Here is a 20,116-nt window from a genome sequence, read left to right on the forward strand (position 1 = left end):
TTTTAATTTATTTAAATATATCTTGAATTTTTTGTATTAATCACATTATGCACTGACACTTATTTAGTTTTTAAAAAAATTTAGGGTTTGTTTTGTTTATTTTTATTTGCTTTAGCATCACACTAGTATAACGGAATGCTTCAGATCTCCCCAGAGTGAGGGGGACTGCGGTGGCCCCATAGTTAGGGCATCTGACTTTGTATTTGCCATGCTAGCAGTTCTGGGTTCTAAATCCCAGCACTGCTTTGATTGATAATTATTTGAAAATTTATTGTAAATTAATTTGACCCGTTGTCCATGACACCCAACATATAATTGCACTAATTCATTTGTTGCCAATGAAACAAATGCTAATACGAATGCTGATTCTATTTCAGTACAAGTTATTTGAATTACAAATAGATAAATAGAAAGTTGACGTTACTTCGAGATGTTTAAACAGATGTTAGCGTTTAAAAGGAAACCGTTTCCTTCTTGACTTGGTGAAATATACATAGTCTGTCAGTTAAAAAGACTTGTTGCAATGATCTCATTTGGTTTTTAGTAATGTAATGTTGTTGTTTTTTTGTTTCATGATTTCACCTGAAAACAACAAGAATATATTCTTAAGCGTTAGAGAGCAAATTAACATACAATTTTTTTCAACTCATTGTTATGAGTTTAAATTAAAATTTGTGAGAGAAAATGTGATAGATATANTGTCTGCCCTTCAGACTTGGATTCTAAACATTTAGAGTGCCTGCCCGTCAGATTTACTCTCTAACCATCTTCAGTGTCTGCCGGTCAGACTTGGTTTCTAACCGTCTTCAGTATCTGCCCTTCAGACTTGGATTCTAAACATTTAGAGTGCCTGCCCATCAGATTTACTCTCTAACCATCTTCAGTGTCTGCTGGTCAGACTTGCTTTCTATCTGTCTTTAGTGTCTTCCTATCAGACTTGGTTTCTCAATCTTCTGAGCTAGTCTGTCTGCCTTGGTTTCCAAGCAAATTCAGTGTTGGAATACGTAAAAGATGCAGCCATTTAAGTTTTTAAACAATATGAAGCTAGTACCAGTAAAATCTGCTGCCAAATAGCAAGTATTGGTTGGGCAACAGGTACACGCGCAGGAGAATGAAGAATGCTCTCCTATAATTTGGCCATGACAGGTGGGATTTTAATAATAATAAACCCAACTACCGAATTGAAGGTCAATGGTGAACTTGATAATTCACCCTCTCCCATCACACATTCATGCTAATAAATACATTCACTCTCAACACAACCTTTACACATATTATTGAATTAAACTAATTGAGGGTCATGGGGTACTTGATATTCTGCCATTAACTGTAAAGGAAGAAAATAGCTTAAAAGAATGTTTCATGTAAATATACATTAAAAAATTCACATTTATCATTGTTATTTTAAATTTTTAAATTGTCGTTTTAAGATTATATTTATATTTTAAAATATGTATTATATAAATAATATTAGAAAACAATTACAAAAGATATGTTGATTAAGTAAGTAAAAATAAGAGTATTTTGTACATATTTAGATGTATTATATATTAATATAATATATTATTATCATTATTGTTTTGTAATGTTTTGTTATTATTATTGCTGTTATTATTATTTTACTATGTTTATAAAACTTAATTTATTTCTAATAATGTTCTTGTGAGGGGTCATAAACCTTAAATAAATAAATACACATACAGAAGTTACATAATTTATATGAAAAAGATTTTATTGTTATAGAAATAATGAAAGATAATTAAAATGTAAAAATAAAATAAAAATAATAATAATAATAAAAGATTTAACATGTTTGTACACTTGATTGCAGAATGAGGAGAAAAAAGATATTTTAGGATATACTATGTATACGTACATATATTGTTGGGAAAATATTGAAATTCCCTCTTTATGTTTATAAAACTAAATTTATTTTTAACATTTGTACATGTAAGGGACATAAAGCCCTATTTGTACAGAAGTTAAATCATTTATTTGAAAAATATATAATATTTTGTTGTTATTAAAATAATGAATGATAATTTAACTTAAAATGAAAACATAATAACTCAAGATTTAACATGTCTGCACACTTGACTATAGAATGAAGGAAAAGGAAAAGATTGATTGTAGAATGAAGAAAAAGAAAAATAATTTTGGGATACTTTATATACGTATATTGATGGGAAAAATATATAAAACTAAATTTATTTTTATCATTTTTACATATAGACATTTAGAAGTTAAATAATTTGTATGAAAAATATTTTATTATATGTATGGTGATTAGTGACCATTAATCGATATTTATTTAGAAATCGTGAGATGCGGTCTGNTTATATTATTTATTTTATTATATATTATATTTTCTTATATTAATATATTTTATTACAATGAAACATAATTTAACTTTAAATATATTAATAATGTGTGGTGTTTAGTGAATGACTAGTGCTTAGTGGAGACCGATGTAAGTTCAGAAAAACATTTTCTTTATTGTACCAATTTTTCAATCTTTATTGAGATCATCTTCAGGGCCTTAGAAACATTTTTTAAATTATACAAATACATGTAGGATGTGCAAAAATGAATTTATAATTTAGGAATTTAGACTCATTCACAGTATTTGTACTCAATCAAAGTCAACTCAATCAAGTATTTATTTTCTGAGTAGGTTCTATAGTCAAAAGTCATGAGTACAAATACTTTGAATGATTCTAAAATTTCTATCATTGTATAAAATAATTTTTTCACATCCTACATGTATTTCTATAATTTAAACAATGTTTACAAATCCCAGGCCCTGAAGATGATCTCAATAAAGATCGAAACGTTGGCGCGATAAAGAAAATGTTTTTCTAAACCTACATCACACCAGACCATATCGCACGATCTCCAAATAATACATAAATAATAATTAAAAATTTAACATGTCTGCACACTTGACTGTAGAATGAAGAAAAAGAAAAAGTATTTGGGGATATACTATCATGTATATTGATGGGAAAATATTAAAATTCCCTCTTTATATTTATGAAACTAAATTTATTTCTATTATATGTACTTGCAAGCGGTTTAAAGCCCAATTTCTATCTTTGAAATAAATAAATACACTTACAGAAGTTTATTTATATGAAAAATATTTTATTGTTAAAGAAATAATGAAAGAAATATAAAATGTTGAGTGTGGCACCGTTCTTGCTGTGGAACTCCATAATGGTGTTTTTTTTTTTTTGTTTTTTTTTTTGGTTAAACCTGCTGGAACTAAAGGCTTATATTTATTAATAAAAAATACCAAAGATATTATAACTTAAAATGTATACATAATATTTCAAGATGTAACATTTCTGTACATATTTTGATGGGAAAATATTGAAATTCCCTCTTTTGGCGTGTGATAGCTGTTGAGTGGTGGTTGTGGTGGTACATCTAGCGCTCAGTAATTCGACTGGATGTGAGCGAAACTGAGTTGGGCCCGGCCAGCGGCTGGCACATTTCAGTCGACTCCCAGAACTCTCCGTTCACGGAGAATGAGTGCTAGACTTCCGGCGATTCAAAACAACAGAAACATCGTCTTGAGTCAATTGTGTGTTTACATGGAAATAATGACGGTATTCGGGCAGTGAACTCTAGGCTGATGGATGGTAAAGAAAATGTCCAAACAATATTTCAAGTTGAAAACGGGCCTTTTTCAACCGGCCGGAGCGATTTGAAGTTTCGTCCCGTTGAAAATTATTTTCAAGTTGTTAGCAATGGCGGTAACTCGGGCCAGTTCGGCCTCAACCGTCTCATTTTCAGTCGCTCCGGCTTAGTTTCACTTTTAACCGAGCCTCATGCCTTTTTAACTTTAAACATTTCTTCTTGGCTGTCATGTCTTTGAGTGGTCGCGTTAATCAAAACGGTAAAATGTTTATGTAACCTATATTTACAGGTTATGTTTCACATACATCTGATTTTTTCCTCCCTTACAACTTCGTAGAAATTGTTCATTGACGAATTGTCAAATGTTAATTTTTAATTATTAACAGTGTCCGTTTTTTTGGCTGTGCAGATATACAATCATGGTGGGAAGTTCCGAGTATTGCTCACTTTTGTTCCCTCTTTCGTGTAGCGTTTAATCTTCTAGACTTTGACATCGAGGTGAGTTTTATCGTTATTATTCAATTATTTACACGTTTTCCATTCATGCTGTTCATGACCATTCATCTCATTGATCGTACGTCACGTCACAGTTAGAAAAGTATCTGTTCAAATGTCAGTTATGAGTAAAAAAGCCAATAAAATACAAACGAGATAGATGATTCAATTAAGCATTTATTTCCATTTTATAGTGCGTAAATTATTTCTTGTTTGTTTTTATTTAAAAGATTTGCACATCTTGAGACTTATGTTTGCAATAGTTAGCCAATGGAAATGTTGGTTTTATATGTTTTTAAGTTTGACTTGGGAATTTAGTTGCTGTTCTCCCCTCAAAATTTAATCCAAGCCTAAGGAAAAATAGTAAAAATTACACTTAATAGATCTGAGTAATTGTACAGGTAGGTACTGAGTACGGTGTATGTAATCATATGNTTTGAAAAACATCTGTTAAAATGTCTCACATATGACATAATTCATACATCTAATTGAAATTTATTTTCTTCTTTTATAAAGTTGCTATTTGCCCACAAAGGTGGTGTAATTGTATGGAATGATAATAAAAATTACACAATTGATATCAGCAATTGTACATTTATTCAAAGTTTAAAAAGCATCTGTCAAAATGTTTCATGTATGACAATTTGCCATTATAAATCTAAGCAACTAATTGGCATTAATTTTATTTTAAATAATGTAATTTTATGAAATAATAATAATACTATATAACTTTTGGTAATCATGCCAATTCAAAATTTGAAAAAACAACAGTTAAAACATCTCAAATCTGATGATTATAATCCATGTATTTAATTGAAATTTATTTTCTCCTTTTATAAAGTTGCTATTTTCCCGCAAAGGTAGAGTAATTCTGTGAAATGATCGGAAAAATTACAATGGTTTCCGTTGTACTGTAAAATATTGTAACTGAGCCGGAGAAACAGAAAAAGAAATTAGTTGGATTAAACGCGAGCAAGATAAGCAAGAAATGTAGTAAGCTAAGGTAGAAAGGGCTGGCGTAGACCAATGTAGTTTGCCAGCCCTAAAACTAAAAATTAGAAAAAAATTGATTTTGGACCAAAAGTATAAACATTAAAATTGCAATGGTAAATATTTGTTTTAACTTATCCATTTTCACGCCAATGGTGTAGATTTATTTTCTTTATAATAGGGTTGCTAGCCCCTTACATAATATAATTTTAAGAAATCATGCTTAATAGATCTCCATAATATGTTAATGCAGAATTAAAAAATGTCACACCTTTCAGTTTGTTATGCACTTCTTGAGACTTTTGTCATTTTCTTCAAAATCCAATGTAACGAAAGATATTAATCATACGTGTGTGGTGATTAGTGACCGTTAATCGATAATTATTCAGAAATCGTGAGATGCGGTCTGGTTGATGTAGGTTTCAGAAAAACATTTTCTTTATCATGCCAACGTTTCGATCTTTATTGAGATCATCTTCAGGGCTCAAAGTGGTTGTCTTCTGTGTAATTGTGCCATTCTTGCGTGTCGTGTTGAGAGTGTCCAGTGTGTGCCACTCTCAACACGATACGCAAGAATGGCACAATTACACAGAAGACAAACACTGAACCCTGAAGATGATCTCAATAAAGATCGAAACGTAGGCACGATAAAGAAAATGTTTTTCTGAAACCTACATCACACCAGACCGCATCTCACGATTTCTGAATAATTAATCATATGTTAAATCAAAGTTTGAAAGGCATTTGTTAAAATTTTACAGTTAACATAAAAATCAATTTAGCATTTTTGCGACTTAATACAAATAGATTGTCAGTTTTGTTTAATTTTTTTTAAAACTTGAGACATGTAATCCATTTACATAAATTATTTATTTATATTTTTTTAAACGCCTATTGCTTGCAATAGCTATCCATTTAGACTTTTAATTGTGAATATTTTTTATGCATTATAATTATTCAATTAATTGTGTAACTGTTACAAGCTAAATCTCAATATGTTATACAAAATAAATTTAAATTAATACGAATTCCAGTAATAATTCGTGTAAATTGACAGATAGAAAATCAATATCTTATCAAATATCAATTTACATAAATAATTATTTAAAGGCAATTTATGTATTGCTTGCATATTATTGCAATTAATTAATTAACTTTGTACTAAAGGGTGTGTTCATTATAGATTTATCGGTTGACGCAATATTTTATTATTATGATTTTCATAATTTCATAAATACTTCAGTGCGTTTTCTTTGACAATTAAACAAAATGCTTATTGCAAAATACATTTAATTTTTAATTTAGGACATTTAATTCTGTTAGTTTGATACAAAAATATTATTATAATTTATTTGAAAATTTTCATTTTGTCAGTAACTTAAATTAATCTTTTATGTTGGATTTTAATTTTTTAGGAACTGGAGGAAGCTCTACTTACAGATGGAACAGAGTTAAATGGTAGTTCATTACTTCAAGATCTCATCGTCAGGCTTTTAAGCGGGTGCCTTGGCCACAATGGAATATCCACGTTCAATTATCAGATGTTTCTTCGGAGGTTGTTCAGGACAAAGTGCAAAGTAAGATGATAATATTATCAAATAGAGTCATATATACTCTATAGTGCAGTATGAATGTTTTTATCGTATTCTCGTTTTAGGAACAAGGAAGAGAAAACCCTTTCAATACAGACATTGATTTTCAATTTCTCCCTTTGCGAACCAAGGTTGAAATACTTCATACACTTTGCGACTTTCGTCTAGATGCCGATGATGTTATAGACGTTTTAAAGGTTTTTTTTTTAAATGTTTAAAGAATTTTTTTCATGTTGCTGTCACTTGTTTTTAACTTTAATGCATTTACAGAATTTGGACTCGGATAGTTTAAGAGTTCATCCGTTGGGCCACGATGAAAATAAATCAGCCTATTGGTATTTCTATGGGACGAGACTTTACAAAGAGGATTATCCCAAGGTGAATTGAACAAAAAAATTTCAATCAATTTTTTTAAATTAAAGAAACTAATTGTCTGTACTGTTGTTTGTTTATTGGCACAAACACACCAAACATAACTAATAAAACATCAAAACTCACACTCTTCCTCATAATCCAATAAAAAAAGCATGTAAGACAAGGTGAATGCTTTGAAAACTTCCAAATAAAATACTTAAGATGAAGACACCACACTGAATAATCTACCGCCTTCATCTCTTCAACAAAACTGACTTTTACAGAATCTACTTAAAGGATAAACACTTAAAAAACTGTCCAGACTTAAGTAACTTATTTAACTAACTATAAAATGAAATTTGAAGAATCAATATAATTAAAAAAAAAATTCAATGCTTTTAGACTAACAATGATGCTTCATTTAAAAACAGTAATTTTACATTCTCCGCTATATTTATTTACTTAATTTTTATGGATATACATTCACATTATATAAATTATTTTCATGTATGCTTATAATTTTTTTTATTTATGTTAGAAGCGACGAAGAAAGAGAGATCACGATAAAAGGTCAAAGAGGAAACGGGCTGACGAATCGTCTAGCGATGACGAGACGGAAGAGGTTGGAAGTTCGATGGGTATGGGAACGTGGAAAGTCATGTGCTACACCGAGGAAGACTGGCAGAAACTAGCCGATTCGATGGCCGGTTCGACTTGCAAGGAAGAGCGAATCCTCTATTCCGTTCTGTCCGAAGATTTTTTGCCAGAGATTCCGAGGCTTTTCGAAGAGAAGGAAAGGCTTCAAAGGAAGCGACTGTTGGAAAATCAGCCTAGACGACAGTCGAGACGATTAGAGAAACTCAAGTTCCAAAAAACAGAGCAAGACACAAAAAATAAAAAAGATAGATATTACGATAGGGAAGTTGTAAATAGGGAGAAATATCTTCAGAGAGTCAAAAAATGGTAAGTTGTATAAAAAAAATACATAATTTAATGCACTATATTATTGAGTGTGCATAAGGTTTTTCGGTTTTCTGAAAAAAAGTCAAACTTTCAAAACATAAATTTATTTTATTTTTAATCCAAAACATAATTTTTTTGTTGTATCTCCTTTTTGTAAAAGTCCAGTGACTAAGAGGAAAAGAAATCTGTAAGTCCAATTTTCAAAAATTCCTTAAATTTTTAAATAGTTGTTTAGGGAGCAAAACAAATAAAAATCGGAAGAGGCAAGGCCTGGAGTGATGGTGGGTGGGATGACTTACTAGGGGCAAGCCTAACTGCCTTCAACAATGACAAAGATGCTCTAGCCGGGCACATGATACCTGCCGTAAAGGTTTGGTTGTGTGGTAACAGTTCCTAATAAATTATTCCTCAAATATTCCACCAAACAGACAATAGAATGAGGGTGCAATCCTGCTCTTGACGTCAAGTTTCGTTCTTGCAATTCCAGTTCTCAACTCAGGTGACCAAATAGAAATAAACCCTTCCGATTTATTCTTATTCAGGTGTGAAATGCAACAAGCTATACGGTGTTATCTTCCTTGATCCTGAGGGATAATTCATATATCACCTATGAATCGAGTTTAACCAATTGGATTCTTCTTTTTATTGTTATGCAATATACCTGAAATTTCTCTGATAGCTCTGCTACTTGGTTTGCTGGTGCAAATATAATGCAGGTTTTGAAAAGGAGTGAAAACTATTTTTAATATTTATAAAATAAAGAAAATTTATTCAAAATATTTTCCATCACAGTCTATACATTTCTGCTAACGTGTACTAAGTGCTTTTATTACGCTGACATAAAAATCTTTATTTGATTCCCAATAACAACTTGGAAGCCGTTTTTGGCTTCACCGGGTTTTCTAAAAATTTTATCCCTCAAGAATTGATCAAAATGCCTAAAAAAGTGGAAGACTGTAGACATGTCGGTTGAATATGGAGGGTGAAGTAAGGCTTCATATCCCAAGTACTTAAGCTTCCACAGGGTTGACATTACGACATGTGGCATGGCATTATCTTGAAGAAGAACCAGCCCCTTACAGTTTACCAATACTGGGTAAAGACGTTGCAGTTTCCTGAGCAGTTTGTCAGTGTCGTGACAATATTTCTCTGCTGTGACATGTTCACCATAATTCAGGAAATTATAGTAATAACCCCAGAATTTGGTTTCGGGAAGTATTTTGGCACGTCATCTATGGCCTATTATCGTACAGAATTAATTTCTCATCACACGTGATGATTCGTCTGAGAGATGGGTAATTTTGGTGGCGCAACAGAAGAGACGTGCAAATTTCAAAGCGTCAATTTCTTTGGGTTTTGGTTAGCTTGTGCGGTACCCAGATGGCAAACAACGGTTGAGTGGTCAACAATAAGCTGTTCGGAAATTACACAATCAACTATGACAGAAAGGCCTATCGTGACCTTCCCTGTATTCAAGATCGAAATCTCTGCATCATGCTTCCCTCACCCCATACTGTATTGATGCGGTTTGGGCCGCACTTCACCCAAGTTTAAATTTGTACAAATAAATTTGACGAAAATCTAGTTTGGACATATTTAATTTGGCAGGTCCTCACTCTTATAAAATTTGGTATCAACTAAAATGTTTTGTCTAAAAGATAAAAGTATTTATTTTAATTCATAAATTAAATTGGAGGATTTAGCCTTATTTACAGAACAAACACCTGCAAAAATAAAACAAATTTTTAAAACCTGCCTTAATTTTGCGCTAACACAGTGTGAGGATCGTATGTTTAGTATTTAGGATCGTATTATGTCTTTTTTTTTAAATGAACAATATTATGTTCAGTTGTGTAGGATACAGTGACTTTATAAGTAAAAAAATACTGTCATGATAAAAGAAAGAAAAAAATTTTTGGTGGATTTTTTTGTTTTTCCAGATTTTTTTCACATCAACCCAATACTGCTATGCAAAATGATAAAAATCATATCCCCATTATACTCCTTTCTTTTCCCCCTAAAGCAAAGAAGGCTAAAATAACGGCTGAAACATCTGGTTTCCAAATTTTGTCAAAGAAGGATTGGAAACCAGATGTTTCAGCCGTTACTTTAGCCTTCTTTGCTTTCTTTTTCTTGTTTCGGTTTTTTTTTTCTAACCTCTTCTGTAACTTCTTCACCTTCAGCAACTTAACCTTCCGCCGTTTTATCTGATAAGTGATAAGCGTCCTCCCAATTTTTGCAAACATACAATCCTCACAACAATACAAAATCCTCATCCTCCAATGCCTCTAATGCATCATTAAATCAGCTTGTTAGGCTCTCCACAATGAGGCTGGTCTTTGATTCGTCTCAAACGTATGAACCACTGTTGATTCATATGTTTAGTTATTATGTTATCTCTGAACTTGCTAGCAGTAAGAGTGTCCTCAGCAGGGACAAAATCTCACTGCCGGATTGTGACTAGTGTTTAGATGGCTGTGAGTTCGGTTATGATGATGGAGATAAACTGTGGGTGGTGGCGCTATGCCTCAAATTTGCTTCTATGTCATGCATCACAAAATCTATACTGACTTTCGGAATCAACTACACCTTTATCGTCTTTATAAGGGTGAAAGTCGAAATACGAAAGAACACGCACACGCCCAATATTTTGTTAGTTATAATAAATTTTTATAATAATTGTAATAGTTATATGGCCAGCATTATACTTATGACTTTATTATTATCGATCTGGCAGCATTTCTAAGCCTGCAAAGAGGTCGAAGTCAACTGTGTAAAACGATTTTTGGATGTAATGATTTGCTGGATAGAACGTTTCATTTTTAAGTTGACTATTGGAAACTCTGAGCATGGATTAGACTTGAAGATCTGATCCAGTAATCTAATATCCAATAAAATATTGTTGTATCCAGCAATTAAACAGTAATGGGCCATTATCCCAGATCTGCTTATAGGCTATATGGAAATGTTTTAAGGTGGATTGACCTTAGTGGAATTTACCATCTTTTGGATTTTTCCAGTTAAACTTTATTTAGGCCATTCTTATGAACATCCATATAATGATCATAAAAACTATTAATTAGATTATTATTTATGTTTTTGTTTTTATAAATCACTACTATAAAATTTTTGTCCGCAGTCGAGAAGAGCGTCAGAAAAGGGCTTTGGGAAGATCAAAATCAAGATCTGACGACGATAGCGCATGCAGGGAGGGCAGTTCATCCGTGCTTCCAGCTGGTCGCCAGACAAACAATTCCCTCTCGTCAGCAACTGGTGCCATTATAATAAAACCCTCCAAGCAGAAGTTTCAAGCATCACAACTGTAAGTCAACCCACTTAAAAAAAAAAAAAAAAAAATTGAAGTTACAAATTTTTAGTATTATTTGGACAAATTAGCGTATTTTTGAATGATTGATTTAAATTATGCGACAATTTCCCTCCTTGGCCCATTACTTTTGTCGATGAGTTAATCCCACAATTCATCTGTTGTTACGACAAAAATTAAACTGAATTTGCTTTTTTCTTCAAGACCATACCTTGATCCAAGAGTGTTCATGAGTGAAAAAGTGGTCAAAAACAAAAATTCAAATTGAACACATCGACATGAAGTCGAAAAGTGATTAGTAGTTCAACACAATGAACAGAGTTCATCCGCTCATAGACCAACTGACGCCATCAACTTCAGTATCTGTTGTACAGTTGTATGTGGAACTGAATGCTTACTGTACACCCAGAAGACAGTTTCTAACCACTTACAAATTACAAGATGAAAGAAAGCTCTGTATTACCAGGTGTAAGGGGGGAACACACCCAATGCAACGCGACGTGACATGACCTAAAGCCACCCGTCTGGTCTCAATTTGGTAGGGTGTGCACATCGATTCGACGTCCAGCGCACGCAATGTAGTCATACAGTATCACAAATTAGTATCACAATTGCAAACCCTCTTTTGTTCTTAATGGATTATTTTGAGCATGTTTTGACCATGTAATTGTTAGTTACATTTTTGAGCACAGCCATGTTATAAATTGTTAGTTAAATTTAACTGTTTTAAATAAAGTTATTCCGGTGTTTTGATAAATTTTCTGCTTAACCATCATAATTAAATAATTTTGGTAAAAACTCATGAATTTTTGATCTCATTTAATTTGGTTTACATTGCATATTGTAATTAATATAATGACAAAATTACATATATATAGTTTTAAATAAACTACAAAAAATATGAGTGTCTGGTTCTTCTGATGCTACTTGATGAAAATGGTGTAATTTTATGAGCAAAATCATGTAATAAATTGTTAGTAAAATTTTATGAACAAAACTATGTAATAAATTATTAGTTAAATTTTATGAACAAGACCATGTAATAAATTTTATGAACAAAGACGTGAAATAAATTGTCAGTGAAATTTTATGTGAAAAACCACATAATAAATTTTTGGTTAATTTTATGAGCAAAACCATGTAATAAATTGTTATTTAAATTCATTCTATCAATAAATGGTATTCCAGTGTTTTGATAAATTTTCTACCAAACCATTAAAATTAATTTAAAAAACAAAAAAAACACGAATTTTTGACCTTGCTTAATTTGGTTTATATTAAAATAAGTATGTTGTAATTAATGTAACGACAATAATACATATAGTTTGAAATAAAAATATGACTGCCTGGTTCTTTTATCTTTGTACTCGATGATACTCGACATAAATCTGGGCAATGGGCTTCGCATAGCCTAGAGTAGGGTAGTGTTGCGTGGCATCAGGCAGATGTGCACGGGGGTAATATAATCTTATGGAAAATTGGACATTGGACTTGCATCAGGTGGCTTCGGGTCATGTTGGTCAGCTTGGGTGTGTTCTCCGCTGTAAACTTTGGAGCATCTCACCTTTTTCATTCTAACAATCCAAATCATTCTACAAGATCCTCAAACCTCAACAATCAACTTAATCTTTATCCTGGCACTCTACTTGATAATATTTTTTTCCAATATTTTTTTATTACAATCTATAATTTATTACAATATGTAATTTGATGAATATATATAATCATTAAGTCACCAATCCAGTAAATGAGGTTATCCCTTGGCTAATTACCCACTAAAGTCTCTTGTGGTTATTCTTTTACCATTTTGACTTTGTATTGGGTTGGTGCAAAATTAATGCAAGTATTGAAAATTTGTTTTATTTCCACAGGTATTTGAAATGTAAACAAAGCTAAATCCTCAAATCTAATTTATGGATTATTATAAATAATTTTAACTGTTAACTTTTATACAAAGCATTTTAGTTTATATTAAATTTTATAAGAGTGATAACCTATGAAATTAAATATGTTCAAACTAGATTTTCATCAAATTATTTGCACGAATTTAAACTTGGGCAAAGTCATCAATATGTTTGGGGGAAGGGAAGCATTAGGAAATGCATGGTGAAGCAATGGTTTCAGAGATTTTGTCTTGTAGATTTTGATCTTGAAGACAGGGAACATCACAGTATGCCTTCTGTTGTGGGCGACCAGCTTAAAATGTTGACTGAAGAAAATTTATATAAGACAATATGTAAAATTGCGGAAAAGCTTAGTGTTGACCACTCAAGCGTTGTTCAGCATCTGGAGAAATTGGTAAAGAAAATAAGCTCGACATTTGGATTCCTCCCGAACTAACCAAAAGCCATAGAAATTCATGCTTTGAAATTTGCACGTTTCTTCAGTTGCGACACCAAAATGATCCAATTCTCAATCGAATCGTAATGTGCGATGTGAAATGGATTCTGTATGATAACAGGAGGTCAGTTTTGTACAAGGACGAAGCACCAAAATACTTCCCGAAACCAAATCTGCACTTAAAAACTGTTTGCTGGTGTACTACTGAGGTTGTAAGCTATAATTTGCTGAATTATGGTGAAACTATTGAAGCAATATTGCCACAACACTGGCAAAATGCACGAGAAACTGCAATGTCTGTCCAGCATTGCTAAACAGAGAGGGGCTGGCTCTTCTTCACGACAACGCCATGTTGTAACCCTGTGGAAGCTTAAGGACTTAGGATTTGAAACCTTACCACACCCTCTATGTTCGCCCAACTTCACACCTCCACTTCCACCTTTTTAGACATTTTCATCCCTTCTTGAGGTATACAATTTTGGGAGTACGCGGATAAGCTGAAAATGCCTTCCAAGACTTTATTGTCAATCGAAATAAAGATTTTTATGTTAGCAGAATAAAAGCGCTTATTACAAGTTGGCAAAGATTTATAGATTGTGTTGGAAAATATTTCGAATAAATTTTCTTTAGTTTATAAAAATTAAAAATAGTTTTGACTGCCTTTTCAAAACCTGCATTATTTTTGCACCAGCCCAATAGTTTGGTCATAACCGATCTTTCGATCTTGCTTATCTTAAATAAACCAGTAAGGCAAAATGGCCAAATTACAGGCTCATCATGTAGCAGACTGCATAGCGAATTTTGACTGTAGTTTGGTCATTTTGGCCCTGCTTAAACTAAATGATTTAACCAATCCAGTGAGAATCCTAATGACCAAATTACACACTCATCATATGGCGAAATCATAATTATGACTTAATTTATTTGACTTGAAATGCATAAAATTTTCGTTAACAAATAGATTTAAAAAAAATCTTATATCTGTATTTTTGTAAAATAAAGGTTTAGAAGAACTCGTGAAGATTTAATGACGGGCATGTATAAAATACTGGATAGAGTGAAAGCTGATAGCGACTCTTGGCCTTTTCGGGACCCAGTAGATGAAGCATACGCCCCGAAATATTATGCAGTGATCGCAAGGCCGATGGACCTTCAGACGATGGAAGACAAACTGGACAATGGAGAATATGGGTCTTTACAAGAGTTCAGAGCCGATTTTCAACTCATAGTTGACAACTGTCGACAGTATAACGGTTCATCTAACGGTAAATGTCTTTTTATTTACATTGTAAATATGAACGTAGTCGATAATTTAATTTTTTCTTTTTGTTAGAATACACTGAAATGGCTGTCAACATGCAGCAACTGTTTGAAGCATCAATTGAAAGATATTTAGACTTAGATGCAAGTTCAGATGATGAACTGTCAACATTTAATCGAAATTATTTAGAAGAAGAAGAAGATATGGATGACGATAGTCTTGGAAGTTCTTTAACCCCCTTAATGAACGGGCCAATGAGGTATATTTCCTTTTAGTAATTGATATGAAATTAATCATTAATTTTAAAAGAATAATTGACATTTTAATGTAACTTTTCTTTTTGTAGGAGTGACAGGAGTAGAAGTCTCAGTAGCATTAGCAATGGTACAATATCTGACCAGGATTTACAATATTCTGACCCAAGGGAAAAAGATTCGTTGAAGCTAGGTAGAAACAAGAGAAAAGTCAAACGGAAGAAAAAATTATATCCAGATTACATAAGCAGTTTAGACGAGGACAGCATGGATACGAGCCAAAGCCCTATAATGCAAAAGAAAAAGCCCAAACGGATTCTGGACAAGGGCATGAAAAAACAACAGCAGAACAAAAAATCAGCCGAAACTAGAGATTCCGAGAGCAAAGACATAAGCAGCAGGTTAAACAGCAGTAGGGACACGAGCGTCGAGGATAGAAGCAAAGAAAGAAGTGAAACAAGCTTAGAACGGACAAGGCCTAAAATAAACTATAACGAACAGTATTCTAGCCAAAGTGATCTCGTTAGCGATAGCTCACAATCTGACGATAGTTTTACAGATAAATTAAAAAATAAACATGCCAACAAGAAACCAGTTAAAAGAGCTGGGGTTATTAAAAATTTAGAGGCTCTTGAAGCTCTGGAAGTAGCTACTGAACAAACACTCAAGGTAGTTTATTATAAACTTGTGATTAAGAAAATAAATAAATAATTCTTTTTATGTAATGTTTTGGTTGAGATGAAAAAGTTAGCGCCATGAGTGGGATTCGAACCCATGACCTTTGGCTCAATACAACACTGATTTAACTATTTGAGCTGACTTTTTCATTTCAACTAAGACCTTACATAAAAAGAATAATTAATTGAAATTAGTAATTTGTTCAATTAGACCACTAAACAAATGATAAATAAATTGTATTGAATAATTTGTTATTGTAGGATATTAACAAATGGTTAGATGAGACACCTAAATTTTCCGATTTTTCGTCAAATTCAAATTCACCTCTTCATACACCCTTTCCTGAAGAAATGGCTAGCTTGGAAGGAGAATACAGAAGGCGGTTACATATGGACAGACCGATTCGGCCAAGGGATAGGTTTTCTAATGTAAGTTATTATTTTTTTTTTTTAATAGAAAATATTTTTGGGCGACACTTTTATTGTACTGCACATAACTGATTTTTATATTTGTGTTACTTTTTTTTTTCAGGATTTGCATAGAAGGCGTCTTTTTAAAGAGCAGATGGGTCTAAAGAGGAGAAGAGAGATCCAAAGGACGATTGACAGACTGCAGCCAGGAAAAAGCAAGGGGAATCTCCTTTCTAAAGAGAATTTACAGGATAATTCGAACAATGAGCCCAAGTTTCAAGTCAACATCTTTAACGATAGCACTCCTAAGATAAGTCTAGGGAAAGTATTAGAAACTGACGTTTTAGGTTTAGGAATAGGCGAATCTCCTACTGTTGTGAAAAAAGATTCTGATGATGACTGTACACAAGATAAGCTAATTATAGAAGAAGATGGAGACTTCATTGATGAAAAAATGTCTAAAGAGGAGGAAGAATCAAAACCAGAGAGTGAAGTGGTGCTCGAAGAGAAAAAAACAGAACCAGAACCGCAAGAGCAGAAAAAGGAAAAACCTACTCCAAACTTGAGTGCTTGGTTTAAAGCTTTTGGAGCACCTAAGGCGCCAGTGAACAAAAAGAAAGTTGAACAAGAAGAATCAAAATTAAATGAAAGGAAATCTAAAGATGATGATTTAGGCGAAGATGATAAGAAATCGCATGGCTTCGATATGGAACTTCCAGCTAGAAGGCAGAGGAAAGCCAGTACAGGAAGTAGTGTTTCTGAACGTTCTTCATTTAGCCAGGAGCCGGCAGACCATTCACCCAGACCTAGTTTAGATGAACCGTACTTATCTCCACAGCAAGATATAAGTAAAACATATCACCCTTCCCCAATCAATGGTACGATAAAAGTAGGATTTTACCAAGATACTTGTTTTCCAAGGGGTTCTTCAGAGAAAAGTGGATCGCCTCGAGATATGCCGAATTGTTCTCCAAAAGAGCTTTCTGGTGCTAGTCCACATCCTTCATATCACAGCCCAAGAAGTGCGAATATCAGTCCTAGAGATTATCGTAATTCGAGCCCCCATAGGCCGTACAGTCCCAGAAGTCAACCTATTTCGCCCAACGATTATGAAAACAGCCCACGAGAGGTGTTAAACGCAAGCCCCCATCATTATCATCAAGACCTTAACAATCCTCAAGAGCATATTGTCAATCATCTTCAAAGAGAATATAAATATCGCGAATCGAGTCAGAGATGCAGGGAAGAGATTCCTCCTAAAAATGAATATCCACCTTACAATTCAGCTCCTCATACTTCGGCTCATGTGTACGGCGGAGTTCCATCGATTCCATCCCATTTGAGTTATTACGACACGAATAAAACGACTGAAAATTTCCGCAATGCAGAGAAGTCATCAGTACCGATTTATCCTGTTAAAAAGAGAGCGTATAGTGAAATTGACAATTCTAAATCTTCTGAACAGTTGCCTGTATACAAGAGTAGTGGAGGATCTTTTACTCCTACGAGGGAAGCCATGGAACAAGAAAGGACATTTACGCCGACACCAGGAAGGATTCCCGGGCCTTCACAGCCTCTCCGAGTATCAGATTCCATCCCGACAATGAGCATTCATCATCCGTTACAACATCATCTTTTAGATACGTATGCTGAAGAAAGGCATCTTTCATCGCCATATTTCTCCAGTGATAACTATGCTAAAGTGCAAGGGCGTTCTCCACATCCGTTGTATCCTCAGCCAACTAATTTTAGCCTTAATCACGATGTTCCGCATAATTTAGAAAGGAATAAGAAAGATGAAGTGATGAATAGGGTGATGAGGGAAAGGAGTAAATCACCACATACATCAGAGACTTATAACCAATCGCCTCCAGTGCTCAATTACACTAGTAGAAGTATATCACCGTTAAAACCTCCTTCGCCTAGTTCTCCACTACCTCTCAATTTCTCAAATTGTGATAATTTAAGTAAGACTAGTGTAAGTTCATCTAAACTGACAGATTCGCGAGTTGAAGAAATGTCGGGTTTATCGTATAGTAAAGTAACTTCAGGAGAAATTCTCCAAAGTAAAAGAAGTCCTTCTTCTCCGATTTCTTACACCACGAATCGATTGAATGAAATGATTCCTCCGAAAGTCAGCTCGCCGTATAATCGTGCTATTACCGATTTACCGCATGGTATAAATTACAACAGCGGACAAGATTTAAGCAAGATCAGTCTGGGATACAGCAACCAGTCTGAGCTTCTTGCGGCAAAAATGAATTACAACCATCATCAAATGGCAGAATTGATGCAGACCTCGAGATACAACTATCCTGAGATAATGCAAGGTAAATCGGTTTACAGCCATACCGCGATGCAAGAATTCATCAATGCAAAGGGCTCTGCGTACTCTAATATGATACCGACAAACCTTACTAGTTACAACAGGTCTATACCTGAGATTATGCAGGGCAAAGTCACTTCTGAAATACCCCCACGAGAAGTAGTCTACTCCCCTCGGAACATACCCGTGAATAAACCCGAAACAGTCAAATCGAAGAAAAGTAGGAAGAAAAAATCTGAAACAGTTTCAGGCTTTCACCAGTATGTTGCTCCTTCATCCGCAGAGCCTATATCCTTAAAGACGAGTAGCGTCCCGGGCAGTGCCTTCAATTTCGGCCCGCCTTTGAAAGAAAGCTATGGGTCTTATTTAGACGACATTAGGTCACCTTATTTCACACCTTCCACGGAAGGAGGCACAACGAAAACAGCGCCACATACAACCGCCCCATACTTTCTAGGCCATCCTCCTAGTCGCGCCAGCTATCCTCATCCTTTTATGAACACCCAGTATCCCCAGTTGTTACACAGGCACCCCGAAGAACTTTTAAGACCAATGGTACTTCACCAAGGGCTTATCCCGCCACCGGCCGGCTATCCGCCAGGTTATATAATGCATGATACTATAAACAGGCACTCTTGGTTATGAGCATTGTAGCTTCTATCTTAAACTACAGTTTTATTACAATAATCGCCTAAATTGAAGTTGTTAAAAGTTTTGAAATTACAAAAAATTGTTTTTTTTTTTTGCCTTAAGAACATTATTTTTTTTAAAGATTAAAGGTTGTAAGTGGCTCTTGATCCTCCCTTATCACCCTGGTCTTTGAGAGCAGCAGATAAGCAATGATGATCAGGGATTGTTATAAATTATGATATAATTAATATCATATTTATATAACAATTACACAAATTGACCTTCAAAACTCAATCCTAAGTTTTTGTATTCTTTCTAAGTTCATTTTTATAATATTGACTGGTCATTAAAAAGTAAGGGAATTTTTTTTAAACTTTTAACAACTTTATAAGGAAGATCCATCGTTTGCCTTATTAAATGCAATTGGATATTGTGATAGTGGACATCAAATGTTGTTCCTTTCAAAATAAAATAAGTAACAATGTAAATAAGAATTGCAACCAAAGATGGTTTACAATAATGGACCAAACACTCCACATGTACAAAAACACTAATAGATATAAAATTGTATAGGGTTTCTTTTTTTAAATATTTAATTATATCAATAATTATATATATAAAATATGTATATATATTATATTTACACAATATATTGTTCCAGTTATAAGGGGTGTGTGTATATGTATTATACATGCCCACACGTATATCTACTTACATATATTGTATGTATATTGTACAGTAAGTTATGTTTATCGATTGTGCAAATAGTACGTTGTAGATCTTTTTTTCTCCCAGAAATAACATGTTAATACTGTAAATTTTTGAATTAAATGAAAAACTTTTAATTTTTATTTTT

At 33.3% G+C, this 20,116-nt stretch overlaps 1 protein-coding gene across 3 annotated transcripts; it reads left to right on the forward strand.

Moving 5' to 3' along the window:
* Positions 1 to 3,400: 3,400 nt before the first annotated feature.
* Positions 3,401 to 20,111, forward strand: LOC106663462. 3 transcript variants are annotated; one of them, XM_014388315.2, is made up of 12 exons: positions 3,401 to 3,644; positions 4,052 to 4,140; positions 6,543 to 6,704; positions 6,785 to 6,916; positions 6,990 to 7,097; positions 7,612 to 8,036; positions 11,176 to 11,358; positions 14,704 to 14,966; positions 15,035 to 15,221; positions 15,309 to 15,885; positions 16,155 to 16,322; positions 16,426 to 20,111. In XM_014388315.2, the coding sequence occupies exons 1-12, from the start codon at positions 3,638 to 3,640 to the stop codon at positions 19,273 to 19,275; spliced, it is 5,151 nt and encodes a 1,716-aa protein (XP_014243801.1). In that variant the 5' UTR covers positions 3,401 to 3,637; the 3' UTR covers positions 19,276 to 20,111. The 3 variants fall into 3 exon arrangements, with proteins under 3 accessions (XP_014243801.1, XP_024083525.1, XP_014243800.1); XM_014388314.2 differs by lacking the exon at positions 3,401 to 3,644 and adding an exon at positions 3,651 to 3,901; XM_024227757.1 differs by lacking the exon at positions 4,052 to 4,140.
* Positions 20,112 to 20,116: the final 5 nt, after the last annotated feature.

The sequence above is a fragment of the Cimex lectularius genome, unplaced genomic scaffold, assembly GCF_000648675.2.
Source record: "Cimex lectularius strain Harlan isolate CLEC.00 unplaced genomic scaffold, Clec_2.1 scaffold114, whole genome shotgun sequence".
In the NCBI taxonomy this organism is placed as follows: Eukaryota; Metazoa; Arthropoda; class Insecta; order Hemiptera; family Cimicidae; genus Cimex; species Cimex lectularius.

Bases quoted from the DNA above. Each gene is read 5' to 3' on its own strand.
- LOC106663462 (XM_014388314.2), top strand. From the start codon at position 3,871: ATGTCTTTGAGTGGTCGCGTTAATCAAAACG. The intron at 8,037-11,175 runs GTAAGTTGTATA...TTTTGTCCGCAG, and splicing joins CTTCAGAGAGTCAAAAAATG to TCGAGAAGAGCGTCAGAAAA. The intron at 15,886-16,154 runs GTAGTTTATTAT...TTGTTATTGTAG, and splicing joins CTACTGAACAAACACTCAAG to GATATTAACAAATGGTTAGA.